Here is a 20,326-nt window from a genome sequence, read left to right on the forward strand (position 1 = left end):
GGGGGTAATCTTTCTTCCATGGGGTACAGTGACTAATCCCATGAGGCAGGATAGTTTAATCCATTAATCACTAATGCAGACCCTCAGAAGTAAATCACATTCAATTCATTGGGGCTTACTTCCACCAGGTTAGTTTGGTTATGATTGCCACTTAACCACAAACAAGTCTTTTTTTCACTGTAACATTTTACTTCATACATGTGTATCTTATACAGGAAATGGTAATAGGTGTGTGTCTTGATAAAACAATGCTCTTATAAGAGCCCACTACTCAAGGCTGCTCAGAAACTTCAGCTACTACAAAATATGGCTACTACCGGTACGTGCTGAGGTTTTTTCTGGGAGCAGTTGAAGGTCTTTTTCATTTACCAAGGTCTTTCAGTGACATTTTTTTAACGTTTTGCTTTATATGTATTATTCCTGGAGAGAGTGCTATTGCTTTTCTATTTTTGCTCTTTTAAAAATAATACTACACACAAAGTGGGTCTAGATGTCATAGGATTTAAAATCAACACATCAAGTTTTTTTAAACAAATTTTAAAAATAACAATGCTTTGTTTTGACCAAAGATACAAAGAAATAACATCACCAAAATTTTGTTTATTTTGACCAGAATAACAACTGAAAGGAACTGGAGGATGTTAAGGAAAAGGACATTCTAAAAGCAGGTTTCATCTGGAATACTTCCAAGACGTTCGTAAAATGAAGAAACATTATCAACCTTGAGGCTTGAAATGAAAAATCTATAAGGGCAATGAAACAACCAGTTGTAAAATTGGCACTGTATTATAGTATTTCAACCTAATGATAAGACTATTTTCTCATTGCCAAAGTCATAATGGACTTTTGGGTAAAATCTTTTAAGTTCACAAGCTCTCAAGTGCATGTGATATAAGCAAGGGTACACTATGAAGAAAATGTAGACCACCAGAGTTGCTGTGATATTTTCATCATGAAAAGCCTCTCTCTCATGGCTGGTGGGCACTGAAGGTTAACTGCATATAAGACAGTTTACGATTTAAGAATTAAGGACCCTGAAGGGACCATTAAAGCCCTTGAATAATAGCATAGGGTCAGATTGTAGCTTGCTGCCAATGATATACACTGAGCAGAATGCGAAGGGGTCTACAGAATCGTAGTTAGAAGGGACCCCACAGATCATATTCTAGACCAGGGACGTCCAACTCCCAATAGACTGTGATCTACTCACAGTATAAAAAAATCTAGCAGTGATCTACCCAAAGTTTTTGAGCTTTCTTGGGAAGCAAGAGTTGTTTAGCTTTTGTAGGAAGCCAAAGTTGTTGTTGTTGTTGTTGTTTTGCTTTCCCCCCTTCTAAGGAATCATAGAGTTGGAAGAGACCACAAGGGCCATCCAGTCCAACCCCCTGTCAAGCAGGAAACACCATCAAAGCATTCTTGACATAAGGCTGACAGCAACGCGTGGCTGGGTCAGCTAGTAGAATAATAGAATCATAGAGTTGGAAGAGACCACAAGGGCCATCCAGTCCAACCCCCTGCCAAGCAGGAAACAACATCAAAGCATTCTTGACATATGCCTGTCAATCCTCTGCTTAAAGACCTCCAAAGAAGAAGACTCCACCACACTCCTTGGTAGCAAATTCCACTGCCGAACAGCTCTTACTGTCAGGGAGTTCTTCCTAATATTGAGGTGGAATCTTCTTTCTTGTAAGATCGCTGGGAGATCGCTGGGGGCCAGAGATCAACCAGGATCTACCAGGAACACCCCGTGATCTACCAGTAGATCACGATCTACCTGTTGGACATGCCTGTTCTAGACCAATCCCCTGCAATTCAGGAATCACAGCTAAACAATTCCCGACAAATAGCCATCCAAGCTCTGTTTGTTCCCCTGGACGAAGGCAACAATGCATGTGACCAGGGCCAGATAACAGAAGAGGTAAAAATTTCTAAAAACAGAAGATGGCAACTCTTCATACAAAAGATTCCAGGTTCAGTCCCTTTTATTTCCACTTAAATGATTTATGACAACAGGTGTTGAGAAAGATGCCTGCTGTGGAGCCTGGAGTTACTGCCAACACACAGTACTGTATTGTCCAAGACAATGGACTGATTTTGCTGAAGCACTTAAAATGAAAAGCATAACCTGGAAAAGTTGGGGTCAAAAACTCGAGTCTAAGTTGTTCTCCCGGTAAGTAAGTTTAATACATATGCAGCTTCATCCTGACCTGAATTTAAATGTCTAATAAAAACGTATACAGGTATTTATTTTCATTGCTTTAAGCAGTTTTTTCAACCTTTTCATCCCCCATCCTTTCTGCATTTAGTCTCCAACAGTGGAATCACAATGTGGTTGTTAAGGCACAATCTAAGTGTGCATAGGCTTTCAGCTCTAAGCCAATATGCACTTACTTGAGAGTAAGTCCCACAAAACTAAACAAAATTCCATTGTTAGGTTGTAATCCTATGCACGCTTACCTGAGCAGAAGATCCATTGAATGCTGCAGGATTTATGCATACATAAGCTCATGCAGCAAAATGGGAAACATGACTCCACCCACTTTCCATTTTATACAGATGTGTGCCATAGTTCTACACAGAAGTTAAGAATGTAAGAGCCTGCTCAATCAGTCCAATGGTCTCTATCTCATCCAACACCCTGTTACTTTATTTATTTCAAAAAAATTATATACTGCTTGATTCTCACATTGGCCAAGCAGATGCCTGTGTGAAACCACATGTGGGACCTGAGCACAGCACTCAAGTCCTTCCCAGTGGGTTTTATTCATAAGCAACTTCAGCCCCAGTAGCTCCCGAAATAGATTTCAGGACTGTGCAATCATAATCTGAGGCCCTTCTTCGTGTGCCTTGTCCAGGAGAAATCCAGAAGGCGGCAACACCAGAACACGCCTTTTTAGTGGTGGCTGGCGCTGTGGTTAAACCACTGAGCCTAGGGCTTGCTGATCAGAAGGTCGGCGGTTCGAATCCCTGTGACGAATCCCAAGCAATTCCCGTTGCTTGGTCCCAGCTCCTGCCAACCTACCAGTTCGAAAGCACGTCAAAATGCAAGTAGATAAATAGGAACCGCTACAGCGGGAAGGTAAACGGCGTTTCCATGTGCTGCTCTGGTTTGCCAGAAGTGGCTTTGTCATGCTGGCCACATGACCTGGAAGCTATACGCCGGCTCCCTCGGCCAATAATGCGAGATGAGCGCGCAACTCCAGAGTCGGTCACGACTGGACCTAATGGTCAGGGGTCCCTTTACCTTTACCCATTTGTGGAATGTTCTTGCCACTATCTTTAGGGGCTAGGCAAAAACATTCCTCCTCTGCTAGGTCTCTGGCTAATTTTTAACTCTGTGCATAGGGTATTATTGTTTGGTCTGATATATATAGTAAACTGTGATCCTCAAATGAAGGGCGGTATAGAAATTTAATAGGTAAAGTTAAAGGACCCTGGACGGTTAAGTCCAGTCAAAGGCGACTATGGGGTTGCGGCACTCATGTCGCTTTCAGGCTGAGAGAGCATTTGTCCACAGACAGCTTTTCGGGTCATGCGGCCAGCATGACTAAACCGTTTCTGGCGCAATGGGACACTGTGACAGAAACCAGAGTGCACGGAGAAGCTGTTTACCTTCCTGCCGCAGCGGTACCTAAATAAAGACTGAGGGGACATAAGCAAATTAATGGCCCTCTTAGGATGTGGGTCTATGGGACATACTGTAGTAGCAATGCGCTTTGACAAGCGTATACAGTACTCTACAAAACCAAAACAACCGAGATGGGACTGCTCAAGTTGAAACTTTGAGGGGACAAGCTCTTCCTAGACTCATAGAACTGTAGAGCTGGAAGGGACCCCTCGGTCATCTAGTCCAACCCCCTGCAATGCAAGAATCTCAGCTAAAGCATCCATGACAGAGGGCCATCGCATCCAACCTCTGCTTCAAAACCTCCAAGGTGTCCACAACCAAAGTCGAGCACCTCCTTACCAGTTCTAACTCCAGGATGCTCCAAAAAATAAAAATAAAAAATGGGGCACCCCTCCCCTTCAAAAAACAAAATTCCCACCTGAGACTGAAGGCGCGCCTTTCCCTTCCAGCCAAGTCTGTCAACCCCGGCTCGAGCGACCGAGCACGTGACGCCAACGGCCTCCGCCACCTGCACAGCGCAGGCGCAAGAGAGCGCGCCGGCTTCGGAATGCTTAGCCGCACGCGGGGAGACCGTTAGTTGCTTAGCCAGGTGAGAGAGTTCCGGCCCTGGCTCCACCCACTTTCACAGGCGGCCCCGCCCACCTCGAGCTTCTAAAAGTGTGAAGGCGGCGACGGGTGGGCCTTGTCAGTGTTGGTTGGAGCGGGACGGCGAAAGCTGCCGAGCTTTAAATTCGTCGGAGTTCGCGGTAAATGGTAAGGAGGCGATATTTGGAGAGGGAGGAGTCGGAGTCGTTTGTTCGCCGAGGTGGAAATTGGGAGCGTCCTGCGCGAGGGGAGTTCGCTGTCATGAGAGAGCGAAGCCTGTAAGTCGCCTTGAGTCCCCTGAGGGGAAAAGGCGGGGTAAAAATACTGAAAATCAAAACGAAACAAGCACCAACTCTTAGGAGCCTCAGGAAGATGGAGGAAAAGCGAAATTGTATGGAGGCCTGAAAACGCGACCATCCCCTCCCCCCAGGTTCACCATATCGGTTTTCCATTTCAGTATTTGGCCCCCCTGTCCCGTCGAGGCTGACCTTGGACTCTTTCCTTTTAAGCGGTCTCCTGAATCTCAGGGATTTTTAAAATATTTATTTATTTTATTTCGGAGCTACGGTGTGTGGACGCAAGCAAAGCGGGACTCCGCCCCTCGCACTTCTTTGCCAAGTCGCCTTTAAAAAAAAGAATATTTCTTGGTATTGTTTCGAATAGCTACTATAGCAGACAGTGTTTGCTAACGGGCAAATGGGTCGCTGAAAATTAATTCCGTCACTTTCAAGTTCAGTAGCATACTGTTCTGGCAGTTTTTACTGGGGCCCAGGTCCAACCAAGACCATCTGGTTTCTCTGAACGGTTAATCACCTACCGGTGGGGGCTTTTGATGTGATGGGTTATGATTCGGATAGGGTGGTCATGTGATTTAATTGAGTAAATTAATCATATGTGATTTGGTTAGGTAAAGCTACATATATTTGTATACCAAAACCAATAATGCTGAATTCCTTATTTTCTCATAATGCACACAAGTATTGCAGCTGACATCCTCACTCTTTGTCAGTACTTGTATTTTTTTTTAAAAAACAACCTGAAAAGAAACATGCTGCCCAGGCACAAGAATGATTCCTATGCCTAGTGATGTTGGTTGTCTCCTATGGAAATTAGGATTGGGGAGAGAAAGATCTGGGGGGGGGGGCATTTATTCAGCAAGCAAAGCTAAAAACTTAAAAGCCGCCAAATGGCATGAATTCATTATTTGAATTCATTACTGTATTACTAATGAATTTATGAAATGGAAATTTACTCCAGAAAAGCACTGGAAAACATTTCCAGTTTCTGGAAAACTCCAGAAAAAAAACTGGAAAATGTAAGCCCATGTTACATTTTAGACACAAAAAGTTGTAAAAGTGGAGGAGTTGTCTACCTGGTTCATTATGACAGTATCTGGCCACTATTATTAGAATTTTGCTTTCAAAACCAAAAGTACAACCAAAAGTAGCTGAGGTCTATCTTAGGTTGGGAGAAAAAGCAATTAACATATTCAGTTATAATAATCATGATAACTCTGACTGCTAAGACATGTTCAAATACATGTAACTAAAGCTTATAAATTCATAAGTGTGCAAAGGAAGTAGTTTCTTCTTTTACAAAATACAGTATTTTAAAAGGCTAGATACCAAAATGGAAGATGGTATCCAGCAACAGCTGACTTGGATGATTAGGGTTTATTTAACTTGCACATTTCCATTGATATGCCTACCTAGGATACAACAAAGTAAAAGTTAACAAAGGCTTCACCAATCACATCTTCAGAAGCGCATTGTACAAGGTATGGACAACTTATCAACCCTTACTGGAACCGTATGCAGCACACCATGGTGGCTATCAGCATTAGAAGCCTTCTCAGTCAAAAAAGTAAATACTGTACGACAGGGAATAGGGCAACGTACAGCCAAACATTTGAAGAAATAAGGCACCATCTCACAGACTGGCTTCAATATCACCAATTAAACAATGTTTTTCCTTGGATAAAAAATTAGGCTTTGGGAAAGGAGAATCAAAGCTGCAGAAAGTATTATTAGGAAATAATAAAAAATTATTATCTAAAGTATACAATCTATTATTAGAGTGGGACTTAAAAGATGAACAAATAAAAGAAGCACAGATCTAATGGGCTCAAGCTAACGGACATTTAATACAATTAGACCAGTGGAAACGGTTTTTGAAAATTGATATAAGATTCACCACCTGCTATTCTATAAAAAAGAATACAGTATCATGAAGATGTTCTATAGGTGGCATATGACACCAAAAATCGTTAAAATATATAAGACCAAATCCAATCTTTGTTAGAAATGCATGAAAGTAGAGGGTACTATAATCTACCTTTGGTGGGGCTGCATCCACGATGAACTAAAAAAAGATGCTCAGAATATCTTTAGGAAAAAAAACCTGAGTCATTCTTACTGAGTAGTAGGAGATGAGATACCACAAGACAGGAAAAATTATTTTATGCAACTGCAGCAGCCAGGTTACTCCTTGCAAAGAACTGGAAAGGAAATTCTATATTCACAGAATAGGATTGGCTGTACTGTATAAATTAACAGAATTTATAGAATTGGCAAAATTAACTGTGGTAATAAGATATCAAGCACATCAGAAATTAAGGTCACAATGGTTATGGTTCAAAGAGTATATGAGTAAACACTGCTCTAAAGATAACATGCTGATATGTTTAGACTAAGCTCGTAAAGCTGTATTGATAATATAATATAATAGCATACTAAAAGAAATGTAGTGATACATGATTTGCAATGTAAATTAGAACTTGAATGAAAAAATGACGAGCACTGGTGGAGGAAAGTAATAAAGGTGTATTGTCATCCACCTATTTTATGTACTTCTTTCTTACCTTAACTTTTTTCTTTTGTTTTTCTTATATATTTCCCCCCTTTTGTTGTTGTTGTTGTTATGATATTATGGTTGTAAGTGTATGTGTATTAATGTTTGTATGAATGTCTAATAAAATAAAATAAATAATTTTTTTAAAAATCACTGTAGAAATCAGATATATTAAAACTGCAGTCCTGTACTTGTTTACCTAGGAACAAGTCCCATTGAACTCAATTAGGCATACTTCTGAATAAACATGTTTTGGATTGCACTGTAAATCAGTTCACAATGACATGAAAAATATGACTCTTATGATGATGTCCCCTTTAGTGCCTCCCTCAAGAAAATAGCCTTAAACATTCAAAGAGTGCATAACAGTTCATAATATGCTAATAGTAAATTGGGAAATAGTATACTGTTTTAGCCATAGTGAACATTCCCATTCAAAATCAGGATTAATAGGCCACTACTCTTGCTTGACTAAGCCGCTTCTGGCGAACCACCGCACGGAAACACCGTTTACCTTCCCACCAGAGCCTCCCTTTACCTTTTACACTTGCTTATTAAACGAGAGGCTAAACCTCTCTTGTTTAGTTGAAAGATACAGCTGCTAAGTTCACATGTTTAGGGTGTTACTGAAATATTGCATAACATTAGGAATTATTAGGAATTTAGCTTTTTGGTCCTTTAAAGGATGAGACAAGAAAGTTCAAAAATAGGGAACAGGGTTAAGGGTTTGGTGTGCGATGCTAGAGATTGTGCTACAGCAGGTGGACAACCTTAAAGTTGCAAGGCTGCTAAATGCATGTTAAGCTTCTTAATTTCTGGATGTTCTACTACAGTTATTTGCATGTACATGTACTTTGTCTTTTACAGTATGGCTCCTCAAGGTGTTTAAAATAATGGAAACAAAAAGTATGATTGGTAAGCCCCTCCAGCCAGCAAGACCTGCACGCCATCTCTCTTCCCATGGTAAGCATCTTGATGATTTTGGAGTGCATACTGTACTTGGAAATAGAGTACCAAACTATATGTAAATTGCTGTTGAATGATGTGATTCTTAAATATTAAATAGCAATTAGATATTAAATAGCAATCAGAATAAATTTTAAGCTTTTCCTTCTGTGCCACAGTCCTAACAATAGTCAGTCTTTCTCTTTCTCTGTATATATATATGTGTGTGTGTGTGTGTGTGTGTGAGAGAGAGAGAGAGAGAGAGAGAGAGAGAGAAAGAGAGAGAGGTTTGACCACAGCACCACCCACGTCCCTCCATTAATTATAGTGGGACTTAATTCTGAGCAGACATCTACAGAACTATGCTGTAAACATAACCAACCCGCTCCACTTATATTTTTTGCCATATTCATTGACAACATTACCATCCTCTCTGTTATACAAACATAAAGCCTTTTAACTTTATTTTATATTTTAATTGTACTTCTTTACTCTCCACATTTGGTCTGTTGGCAAGTAATGTTGCTTTTCTCTTAATAACACTGCAGAGAAATACAGCCCTTGCTCTCTGTTCCCTTCGTGAAAACTCTGGTTTATTTCCTGGTCACCCCTTGCATTTACTACTGCAACTGTCCTTTTCTGGCAAATAATAATAATAATCCTAACTTCACATGTACACCAAGGGGTTCTGAACTAGTGGTGACTGACCAGGAAAGAAATCTTGGTTATGGTGGATAGCTCAATGAAAATGTCAAAACAGTGTACAGCAACTTTGAAAAAAAAGTGAATGACATGCTGGGGGTCATAAAGGAATTGAAAATATTATTATTATGTCTTTATACAAATTGTGGTGCAACCACACTTGGAATACTGTGCACACTTCTGGTGTCCACACTTCAAGGATATTGTAGAGCTGAAAAGGGTTCAGAAATGAGCAACCAAAATTATCAAGGGACTGGAGAAACTCCCATATGAGGAAAGCAAACATTTGAGGCTTTTTAGATTAGGAAAAAGGAGTAAGTGGAGATGTGATAAAAGATTATGTATGTCGAGAAAGTGGATAGGGATATCTTTTCCTCCATCTCTCAATACTAGAACCCAGAGTCATTCAATAAAGCTGAATGGAAGATTCAGAAGATACAAAAAGTACTTCTTCACATTGTGCATAGTTAAACTAGGGAGTTTGCTTTCATCAGATGTGATACAGACTTGGATAGCTTTGAACAGGAATGGGATAAATTCAAGCAGAACAAGGCCAGGCTATCAACACCTAGTAGTAATGATGGCTATATTGCCTCTAGCATCAGAAACAATATGCCTCTGAATACCAGTTACTGTGGAACATGACTAGAAAGAATACTGTTTCATGTTATGCTTCTGAGCTTTCAAAACAAAACAAAAACAAAAACCTTTGCTTGGCTTTTAGTTAAGAATTTTGTTTATCTCCCCTATTTTTATCTTAAATTATTTTATCCTGTTCTTGTATGGTAATAATTTTAGCGATTTGCTTTTATATTTTATGTAAGCCTAAATAAATTTTTATTTTTAAGAACTGCTTTGAATTTATTATTTTTAGAAAGCACAATATAAATTTCTGCATGAATAAAAAAGCCAGAGTCCACTATGGCACTGCCATCTTATCTGTCCGTTCATATATATTAATATTTCTCTGTCCTTCACAATCACCCTTTCTCCCTTTTTGCTCCTTTTGTCTTGATACAACCTTAATTTTGTCACCTTACTTCAGATTTCTCCTCAAAACCGACCTTTTTTACAAACCATTTTTCATAACCCTTTAGTCTTCATTCTCTGTTTTAACAAGTAACCAAAATGCATTCAAGTTCTTCCATTGTTTACTCCTGCCTTAATTTCTGTTACCTTACTAGTGGCGAAACATGATAAGCTGTGTTGTATTTTATATTGTAAGCTTGAGATATTTACAAATCATGTACATTGATGGTTTCATGAAGGTTTCCTATGGACTAAATATTACACTGTTTAATTTTTGAAGTTCGATTAGAGCAAGGAAGTGTAGTTCAATTTACTAACAAAGAAGTAAACATATTAAATTATTTCTACAACATCCTTTCCCACAGTATCAGCAACCACATTCACTTTCCAGACTAAGTTTCCATGCAACCCTTCTGTATGTTTGCATAATGAAATTAGTTCGGTAAGTATTCATCCAGTATACAAAATAAATAGTATTCACTATATTCTGGGCTACTACAAATGTCCCAATTGAGCTTTGATATAACTAGATAATAACTGCGTCTCAACTTCAGTTTTCAATTTGGGAGACGGGAATAATGATGTGCCAATAAAGCTGAATGGAAAGAATTATTTTTACAGTAATATGGTGGGATGATGATTTTGGTAGCTGTGCCTACAGAATCAGTAGTAAATAGTTCCATTTACACAGTCAGTAGTCTAATCCTTGAAATCTTCCCCAGCCTTTCCTATCCTGGTACCCTCTAGATGTTTTGGATTCCCATCAGTTGGAGGTAATATTACAAATGGTCGTGGATTGTGGGAGTTGCAGACCTAAGCATCTAAAATGCACTAGGTTGCAGAAGGTTGTCTACTTAATTGGTGCTGAAAATACTGCTTGGGGGACCCAAGCAGTAAAGAGGTTTATAGGTCAAAACCAGCACTCTGAATTGGGCTTTGGTATATTTGTTTTGGATGCTAACTGACACATGTAGTTTGAGGATGGTACCTTTGTCCCTATTCAAGCCACAGGTGATGACAATTAACATCTTGATAAATTGTAATACAGCATTTTCACATAAGTCTCCCTTGAAACTTCTTTTCTTCAAGGTTACAGGGGTCTGGTAGGTCGAGTTTCCGCAAATGGTTTTTGAGTCTTGCCATTTCTGGTGTCAAATTTGCATCAATTTATTATTCTATTTTAAAATCTGGCCTATTAGTCCATAATTTGGGAAACAATGACATAGAACTGAGCACAACATTCACATTGCTGCTGTCCCTACCCTCTGAGTCACTGCTGGCTGTAATAAGCAGTTCAGCTGTTTTCAGAGATTAAATAATCAGTAGGAAATGTTAGTAGCTGGCATAATCTATGTCAATTGTCTTTTTTTTTGTACTGGCTTTGTCTCTGCACCAGCACTTTGTGACTGGTGGGCATCAGTAAATTTCAGCCCAAGCAGTAGAAGGTTTGAGAACCCCTGTTCTCTGGAGGCTGCAGAAATGCATTGCAGGCAGATTGAACATTGAAGATGTGAAGGTGAAAGAACCTTTTGATGCTGGCGCTAGTTCCAGTAATAATTTTGCCAGAGTGGACAGACTTTGCATCTCAGTTTGCCACATGGCTGGTTCTTCTGTCCAAGTTACATGACATATTGCTGGTGAGTAGCTGTTTTAGGTTGGGTGAATGTAAACAAGTACAGGTCTACCACCCAAGGCCTGTGAGAAAGTGTGACGGTCTTACTTTCTACAATCTACATCTTACAGTGGTACCTCGATTTGCGACCACCTTGGGGAGCGACCGCTTCGGTTTCCGACCACCGCAGACCTGGAAGTGTTTACATCCGGGTTTCGCAGCGCTCGGATGCGCAGAAGCACTCTTGTCGACGCTTCGCGCACATGCAGAAGTGTGCCTCGGGGAGTGACGAACTCGGGGAGCGACCAGCTCCCCGGAACCAATTGTGGTCGCAAACCGAGGTACCACTGTATTTCCCTTTTGCAGCTACTTGCACACATATGTCTGACACTTCATGCTTATGCTGCTACTGCTACTCTGACCCCCCCCCCAATTAATAGAATTAAGCATTCATCATAATAGAATTTAATAATAATAATAATAATTTATACCCCGCCCATCTGGCTGGGTTTCCCCAGCCACTCTGGGTGGCTTACAACAGAATATTAAAATACAATAATCTATTAAACATTAAAAGCTTCCCTAAACAGGGCTGTCTTCAGATGTCTTCTAAAAGTCTGGTTGTTTTTCTCTTTGACATCTAGTGGAAGGGCATTCCACAGGGCGGGTGCCACTACCAAGAAGGCCCTCTGCCTGGTTCCCTGTAACTTGGCTTCTTGCAATGAGGGAACCGCCAGAAGGCCCTCGGTGCTGGACCTCAGTGTCAGGGCAGAATGATGGAGGTGGAGACGCTCCTTCAGGTATACTGGACTGAGGCCAATTAGGGCTTTAAAGGTCAGCACCAACACTTTGAATTGTGCTCGGAAACGTACTGGAAGCCAATGTAGGTCTTTCAAGACCGGTGTTATGTGGTCTCGGTGGCCGCTCCCAGTCACCAGTCTAGCTGCTGCATTCTGGATTACTTGTAGTTTCCGGGTCACCTTCAGAGGTAGCCTCACATAGAGCTATATTTGCATGAACAGCTTAGATGAATTCTAGACTGCAGTAAAACACCAGTATTTTATTTTGTTTTTAGATGTGCAAGTCTAATGGAATGCTGGTTTTAAATGACAGTCTGATTCCTACACTGTCAGAGCAGCATAAACCTGAAGTCACAAAAGGTAAACATTGTGAGTAGAAGTACTGAACTATACTAATAAACTGGAGGTGTATGGACTATTGAAAAGCCAATTTTTAAATTTGGGACATGTCTTGATGGGCCCTTTTACGTTGTCTCAGGATTGAGTGAGAGGCTTCAGGCAATCACTGAGGAAACATGCAACGATCTTTGCATATTTACACAAAATTTATCTCAGATTGCAATGTTAGTCTTGTTCTATTTTTTAAAGTTCATAAAACTTGGGAATTGATTTGACTGAGTAAAATGGAGATTTACTTGTGTTCAGGAGCTCCTTCAGTACACAAAGCTCATTGCAAGACAACTTTTTGTGCATCGGAGGTACATGAGCTAAACTCGGTTTCAACTGGTTGACATTTCCTGTCCCTTCTCAATATTGCTAATGGTATAGAACTCTCAACTTTAAAACTGTATAAATGGGTATCCCATAGTCTGTAGAAATCCCAGTCTATTAAAGTGCAACTTCCACAAACACTCACTTGCCAATGATGTAAGAATCATAAATCACCATAAAAATAGTTTAATTTATAATTTTCACGAGCTGTTTCATGCATGTATGTACTCTTCAGCACAATACTTAAAATTTAAAATTTGCATTGACAGAGAGAATAACATATAGTAGAGATTTCCTCTTGAAGCTTTCAAAGGTTTCACTTGCCCAAAAGAAACCAGAATTTCTTCCCGATCATCCCATTGTACTTGAAAAACCAGTAAGTGTTTGAAAGTATTTAAGTAGCTTGTTTTGTGCTAAAAGGAGTACAGATTAATAAATTGATGGAGCTTGCTGTTGGTATCTAGTGCTGCAGTTGCAGAAGGGGAATTATCTTACCCAGTGCTTTTTTTCTAAAAAGAAATGTTTAGGGGTACTCTCATTTTCCTACTCATATTGAAATACTGCCCTTCAATGAGGCCAAACTTAGATTCACAAAATGTTTAGGGGTATGTGTATCCCTGAGTCCCCCCCCAGAAAAAAGCACTGATCTTACCCCTCTTCCCACTATATTCCCCAACACTCCTGAATAGCTTCTCAAGGGTCCAGGGACAGCACAAAATGCCTGAGATGTGGAGGAAGGGGGTAATTAGATAAGGGCAGTATTTGAGTAGAGCTGCTCTTATGTAAGCTGCCTTCACTCGGTTACCCCCTCCTAGCCGCTATCGCCCAGCAGGAGGCTACAGCTGGAGAATGGGGGTGGGCGTTCTTGCTTGAGCAACCCAGTTTCTTCCATTTATGCAAGCTGCTTCTAAATTACTGCTCAAGGAATAGTTCCTACCATAGCTGCCAAGTTTTCCCTTTTCTCGCGAGGAAGCCTATTCAGCATTAGGGAAAATCCCTTAAAAAAGGGATAACTTGGCAGCTATGGTTCCTACTAATATGCTGCATACCTGGGAATTCTGAGTTTTTCAGAGCATCAATTATGATAAGGTAAATATTGTATAATCTGTTGAGATGTTCTTGTGTTTCAATACTTTCCCAGTAACTCAGTCATTCCCATAATCTGACTTGAATACAAGAACTATAAGTATGACACACTAAAGTGGGGTGTGGCTGGGAATTTGTCAAAGAGCTGTTATAGGGGAATGCTATAAAAATCTTTAAACATTTCTGGGTTTAAAGAGCAATCTGGTGTGTTAGGGAAGGGTCTTACAAGAACTACAAGTAGAGAAACTGACTCTAATTAATGGATACACGCCCACATTTTTTTTTCTTTTATCAACTGCTCTTACTACTCCAAGAGTTTGTGTTCACTTATTTCCTGGTTCTGTTATCCATTTATTATTTTATGTCAAGGGGGCAGGACTGGACCTGGTTGGTGGGCCAAATCCAAAGTTCTCACATCTTCTGTGGACCACTTATATACACTTATAGATGAATTGCCCTACCCACTTATACTCTGTTGTCAGCTTTGAACTCAAGGCTTGCACAGGAAGAGTCGGGAGTACAACCAATGTGTGCTTGATTCTTCTTTTCCTTTTGGTAATTTGGTACTTTTTGAATTCAGCACTATTATTATAGTATCACATTCTGCACATATGTCACAAGCAATGTACAAAATATATTAAAACAGCTAAAGAACAATTAAATAAGAGCACAGAAACTGATAGCAAGTTAATTTAAAAACAAACAGCAATACAAAGTATTGTTGCTGCAGGGAATCAGGAAAAAAAGGCTCCAAAATTGAAAGAAATCGAATTTTACAAGTGTCTGGGGAGGAAGAATCTAAGTGTGCTTCTGTTTCTCCCGTTTCAGTTGGTACTGTTGGTTTACCTGTCTCAAGCCTGATGTTAAATGTCATTTGGTGATGGTCAGGTGGGGGTGGTTTTGACTAAACCATGTCATGGGCTAAATGGGGAGGCGTGTGAGCTGAAGGTTCCCTTCTGTAGTTTTACGCATAAATGTGTGCTCCCAGCTTTTTAAATACTTGCTCAGAGTCTAGTCCTGAGGTGTGATTGCCCTTAAGCTTGCTTAAATATCTATTGCAAATATTCTTCATTAACTAAATTTGGTGGTGGGACATTTTGTCTTGTAGAAAAACTATTTACTACCTACTGCAAGCAACAATAGGTCTTTCTGAAGATGAGGAATGTGTCTTTTTCACCACTAAAAATTAAGGGAATGGGATCTGTAATGCCAATAGACTGTAATCAAAATTTATCTTTTACAGTTGGTGTACCCATCAGTTCATTTCGGAAGTAAAGCTGTTTTCAACAGAAAACTTATGTGAAAACTTCAAGTTTTGTATGACTTAAACCAATAGTTCATTGAGCTTTTGTAGTTATAAAGGAGAGAACTGCTAAAATGAGGCAGAACCACTTCACTTTTCAAATTTGGAAATGTTGCCTATGACACCATACTGCCATAGCTGTGGTGTCCGAAGGACTGCGAGTTCACTTGATCACTTTTGCTGCAACTGATTAGATATGTGCAATGGTGACGAAGGCTATTCTCATTGGTCGGCTGCTATAAACTACTGACTCCTCATGGCTACATACACCTTACAGTAAGCCTTCAAACCACCATCACATGGTAAACATTCCTCTGTATCTATCCTTAGTGAATGTTAAGTACACTGTATTATATATGTATATCTAAAATACTGGCTAGTCTTTTATAAAAGCACATACTTAAATCTCTTCCATTGAAATCATTGGGACTTGACTTTCGTTAGAATGTGCCATTTTTCCCCTAGTGTTATAACATTTCTAATGTATTTATAAATAGTAGCGGTATGTTTTAATAATTTTATCCCTCTCTGCCCTTCCATTTTTTTCACCTTTTTCCATCAATCACTGTAACTCTTCCTAAATAAACTAGATTGATTCAGGGTGGTGTGGATTTTAAACTCTGTGTAGAGTGACTTATGTGACTACAAGCCACTGATCTTATTGTCTTAACTTTAGTCATCAGTATACAAAACAGTCATACTTGGGAGTAGACCTGTTGAAATGAATCAACTTAAGTCCATTGATTTTAGTGGGCCTGTTGAGTAGGACTAAAGCTTGATACTACTCTCTATAACCAAGTGATATCTTTCTAGGTTAACGATAGCTGTTGCTAGCTGCCATAGCTCTGTGGCACCAGGCAGTGGATCTATATAGACGCTAAGTCCTATCCTGCTTTTTGTACTAACAAAATAGTAGTTTGTTCTGCTAAACATATCTCACTTTGTGATTGTCAGCAGCAGATAAGTTGGCATTGTAGACAGATATACAAATAATGGTTACTTGCAACTTGTGGAGGATTACGTTCTAGGGACTGCGCGTAAAGCCAAAATTGTGTATAGTCAGAACAACCTCTGGAACTGCCCCCATGTGCGCATCCCTATCACTCCAAAGCCAGTGCAGCAAATGGACTTTGCCTCCCACACAAGGTGGAGAGCTTTTAAGCGCTCTGCCTTCCTTACTGGGCTATGTGTTCCTTAAATGGACCTCCTTGTCATAAACATTGTTACAGGTAACTTGAACGATTTCAACTTTGCAGCCATTCAGTTCAAATTATACAAATGAAATGCACTGAAGGTGGACAGCTAAATCCATTCTCATTTGTGACTTGACCTATCATTGTTGGAAGGAAGACTGGTAAATGGCCTGTGTTTCTGATCTTTTCCGAAGGCTGCAAACAGGTTTTAAAATTGAGCTAATCCTTGTAGAGATGGAATAGCACTTTCTTCCATGGGCAAAGTTTTTCTTGAAGATCTTTTGGGTGTGCATGGGCTTACAGCTGATCTTTCCATTTTTCAGTAATAAATAGTAAGCTTGACTTACTTAACAGAGTAGCAGCAGCAGCTAAATATGAGTTGTTAATATAAATGAAAAACGTGTCAATCCAGGAGTCATGCTTCCCATTTAGTTCACATATGTTATATAGAATATCTTAGTATCCATGTTGGGCTGACTTCAGTGCACACCATGTTATTAAGCAAAAGGCAGCAATGTCCAATGTAAGCATATACGTTAAAATCTACATCCTGATTTGTGTCCAAAAATGATTTCTCAAATATTTACAAATAGTTAAAACATACAATAAAAGCACTATGCACAATAACATAAAGAGCCATATGAAACAAATTAACATCAATAAATACCATTATATAATTCCATAAAGTAGCAACAAATAACTTGTACAATGTGGCCCTTTTTAAAAATGGAAGGAATGTTATTTGCTAATTTTAGAGGCTTTATAATAGTTTTTTTGAAATGCAGAACATATGTCATTAACTGGGAATTATAGCGAAGCTTCTAGTTGTTGTTAAGGATCCACCAGGAAGCTGAAAAGGAAGTATTCATGCTGATTAGACAATTATAGTATTTTAGCAACTTCTTAAATTGTACTAGCTATTTTGGTTTTTAGTGGATGAGTTTATTCCAGGCATCCCCAAACTGCGGCCCTCCAGATGTTTTGGCCTACAACTCCCATGATCCCTAGCTAACGGGACCAGTGGTCGGGGAAGATGGGAATTGTAGTCCAAAACATCTGGAGGGCTGAAGTTTGGGGATGCCTGGTTTATTCTAACCATTTAAAAGTTTGCACAAATGAAAGCACAACAATATTCAGAGCTTTTCATATGGAATAAGAAGCTGCAACTAAAGCAAACTACCAAAATGAAAATAAACATATACCTGATTTAGTGACAGGCCAAGTTAACTAAGTTCTGATTGGCGATAGTTAAAAAGAATTGGGCAACCTTTCAGTAGTAGCAGAAATTTTATCAGCTAACCAGTGAAACAGTGGTTTCTACCATGGAACCTGGAGAGAACAGGTGAAATTTAATTATCTCCTCATATGATCACATAAAAGGTAAAGGGACCCCTGACCATTAGGTCCAGTTGTGACCGACTCTGGGGTTGTGCGCTCATCTCGCATTATTGGCCGAGGGAGCCGGCGTATAGCTTCCAGGTCATGTGGCCAGCATGACAAAGCTGCTTCTGGAGAACCAGAGCAGCACATGGAAACGCCGTTTACCTTCCCGCTGTAGCGGTTCCTATTTATCTACTTGCATTTTGACATGCTTTCGAACTGCTAGGTTGGCAGGAGCTGGGACCAAGCAACGGGAGCTCACCCTGTCACAGGGATTCGAACCGCCGACCTTCTGATCAGCAAGCCCTAGGCTCAGTGGTTTAACCACAGTGCCACCTGGGTCCCATACATACATACACATACATACTGTTAAATTGAAACCCAATTTCCAGGTCCCCAGAGCCCTAAGACCAGGAGGGTTCTTTATATTGCTCATTACAGTATGTTACAAAAGGGAACACATGAGGCAGTGTAAAGGGGAATCCAATACATATTGTTATTTAGAGCACTTAAATAATTACCACCTTTGCTCCCAGTCAGATAGTGCCGTCACATTTTGACTGACAATATTATATAATCTTTGGAGTATTAATGCTTTTGCATTCATTTCACTTAAAGATAAAAATGCCTAGAGACATTTCTAATCTCATTATTTTAATAGTGAACAGCCATTGGCACCACCATCAATTTCAAAGGGTCTACTCTGATTAGGACTAACATTGGATACAACCCACTATCAATGTTGTTCCCCCTCGTAACATCCCATTACTACTAATGTATGCTATTCTTGCTAACACAAATAAATGTTATTTGTGGTATAATTTGATCTTCGTCTTTAAGTACTGACACACGATCAATCAGAGGGTTGAAATGTTTCTACCATGTAGGAATATTCCAGTAGATTACTCCCTTCTTTAAAGTGACATGATTCAACCCTTGTCTGCTTTGATCTTGGAAAGGGAACGGGAACTGTCTCCTCGGAATCTCTAAGACGTTTCCCATATCCCATAATTCAGATTATCGAGAAGAGGGGGGATAATATATAAGAAAAGCAGTATTCCAGCTACCACAATGTGTATGTCATGTTGGAATTGTTCCTGTTCAACATGGCTAATACTTTACATTTAATTTTTTGGGGTTAATCTTTTAAGATCTCAGGAGCAGGAAAAATGGCTTATCATTTAAACAGATTTTACTTCAACCCAAATTCCTGGAGGTACTAATTTCAGAGCTATATCTGGTAGTCTGTTTATTTCCTCCTGTAGGACTAATATCAGTTTTTAGGGGAGATTTAAATTGGTTGTTCTTAAATCCCTCACTCAGTGCTGTACTCTGAATTGGTTTCAACTGCACCCAATGGCTCCTAGTAAGGATTTCTGTGGATTTATTAAAAATGGGAAGCTCTGGTCACAGGTCTCCCACATTATACCTTCTATTCAAGTGACAATTTGAATGGTATTCATATTATGCCACCAAGCCATTTATATTGAAGATAAATATTGCTTGTCAAGTTTTGTCTGTGCTTTATTTGTTAAAAGCTTCCCAGAGTGGCTGAGGCAACCCAATCAGATGGGCAGCATATAAATAATAAATTATTATTGTTATAACAGTCATACATATGACTTCACTGCTTAAAAAATTATCTGTTACTCAGGAGCATGTTCCACTTTGATCAATGGGACTTACATGGGAGCAAGTTCCATTGAATACAGTAGGTCCTATTTCTGAGTAAACATGCATAGGATGTCATTAGTGGGAAATCCCTAAATCAGGCATAGGCAAACTCGGGCCTCCAGATGTTTTGAGACTACAACTCCCATCATCCCTGACCACTGGTCTTGTTAGCTAGGGATGATGGGAGTTGTAGTCCCAAAACATCTGGAGGCCCGGGTTTGCCTATGCCTGCCCTAAATAGATGCTTCTCTGCTTCTGGAATGGAAAATAGGTGTTGAGGGAAGAAGGGATAGAATGAGCGGGGGGGGGGGGGAGAACTTTTTCACACAGATAACTACGGTATTTACAGGATGATTACCAGGCACTAGCATAGTTGTAATATGTTCTGGAGTTTCCAGGCAATCCACATTACTTCTTTGAAATGTCTTGCTGTAGTTCATCTGCAGGTGGCTATAGAAATAAAAGCGATAACTTCATTTACTCTTTCTCCTTCCTATATCAATTCAGAGTTTAAAATAAAATTGGATAGGGAGCCCTCTTGGTTTACAAATCTGCAAAGCCTTTATTATATAGTATGAGATTGTTAGATAAAAATGTACTACTGAGTTAACCATAAATAATAGTCCAGTTTACAGCCTACACAATCAAAACCCAGCCCTGATCCATGTGTCCCTGAGATGTTTGTTTGGTGGCCACTAGAAAGTGTGGATTGAACCAGAATATCTGGGTTTTTTTAATGGAACATTTCTATGTTTTGTTAGAAAATCTCTTCGGGGCTTTAATACATCAGTACATTTATCTTTTTCAAGTCTATTTCATGTCGTCCTA

At 39.7% G+C, this 20,326-nt stretch overlaps 2 protein-coding genes across 3 annotated transcripts in view; one reads left to right on the forward strand and one right to left on the reverse strand.

Moving 5' to 3' along the window:
- The first annotated feature begins 4,268 nt into the window (after positions 1-4,268).
- Positions 4,269-13,250, forward strand: C8H8orf88 (chromosome 8 C8orf88 homolog). Its single transcript, XM_035126013.2, has 5 exons — positions 4,269-4,381; positions 7,931-8,026; positions 10,105-10,181; positions 12,427-12,511; positions 13,132-13,250. The coding sequence occupies exons 2-5, from the start codon at positions 7,957-7,959 to the stop codon at positions 13,248-13,250; spliced, it is 351 nt and encodes a 116-aa protein (XP_034981904.2). The 5' UTR covers positions 4,269-4,381; positions 7,931-7,956.
- NECAB1 (N-terminal EF-hand calcium binding protein 1) overlaps positions 12,236-20,326 on the reverse strand; it is a 44,944-nt gene continuing 36,853 nt past the window's right edge. The window contains exons 13-14 of one of the 2 annotated variants that reach the window (XM_060277714.1): positions 19,857-19,948; positions 12,236-17,294 (exon numbers count right to left, since the gene is read on the reverse strand). In XM_060277714.1, the coding sequence (XP_060133697.1) occupies positions 17,266-17,294; positions 19,857-19,948 (121 nt within the window). In that variant the 3' untranslated portion in view covers positions 12,236-17,265. The remainder of the gene's footprint in view (positions 17,295-19,856; positions 19,949-20,326) is intronic. The other variant, XM_035126011.2, reaches the window with a different exon arrangement.

The sequence above is a fragment of the Zootoca vivipara genome, chromosome 8 (assembly GCF_963506605.1).
Source record: "Zootoca vivipara chromosome 8, rZooViv1.1, whole genome shotgun sequence".
Taxonomy (NCBI): domain Eukaryota; kingdom Metazoa; phylum Chordata; class Lepidosauria; order Squamata; family Lacertidae; genus Zootoca; species Zootoca vivipara.

Coding starts and splice junctions, on each gene's coding strand:
- C8H8orf88 (XM_035126013.2), top strand. CDS start 7,957: ATGGAAACAAAAAGTATGATTGGTAAGCCCCTCCAGCCAGCAAGACCT. Junction 10,182..12,426: donor TGCATAATGAAATTAGTTCG/GTAAGTATTCAT, acceptor TTTTGTTTTTAG/ATGTGCAAGTCTAATGGAAT. Junction 12,512..13,131: donor TAAACCTGAAGTCACAAAAG/GTAAACATTGTG, acceptor TTGCATTGACAG/AGAGAATAACATATAGTAGA.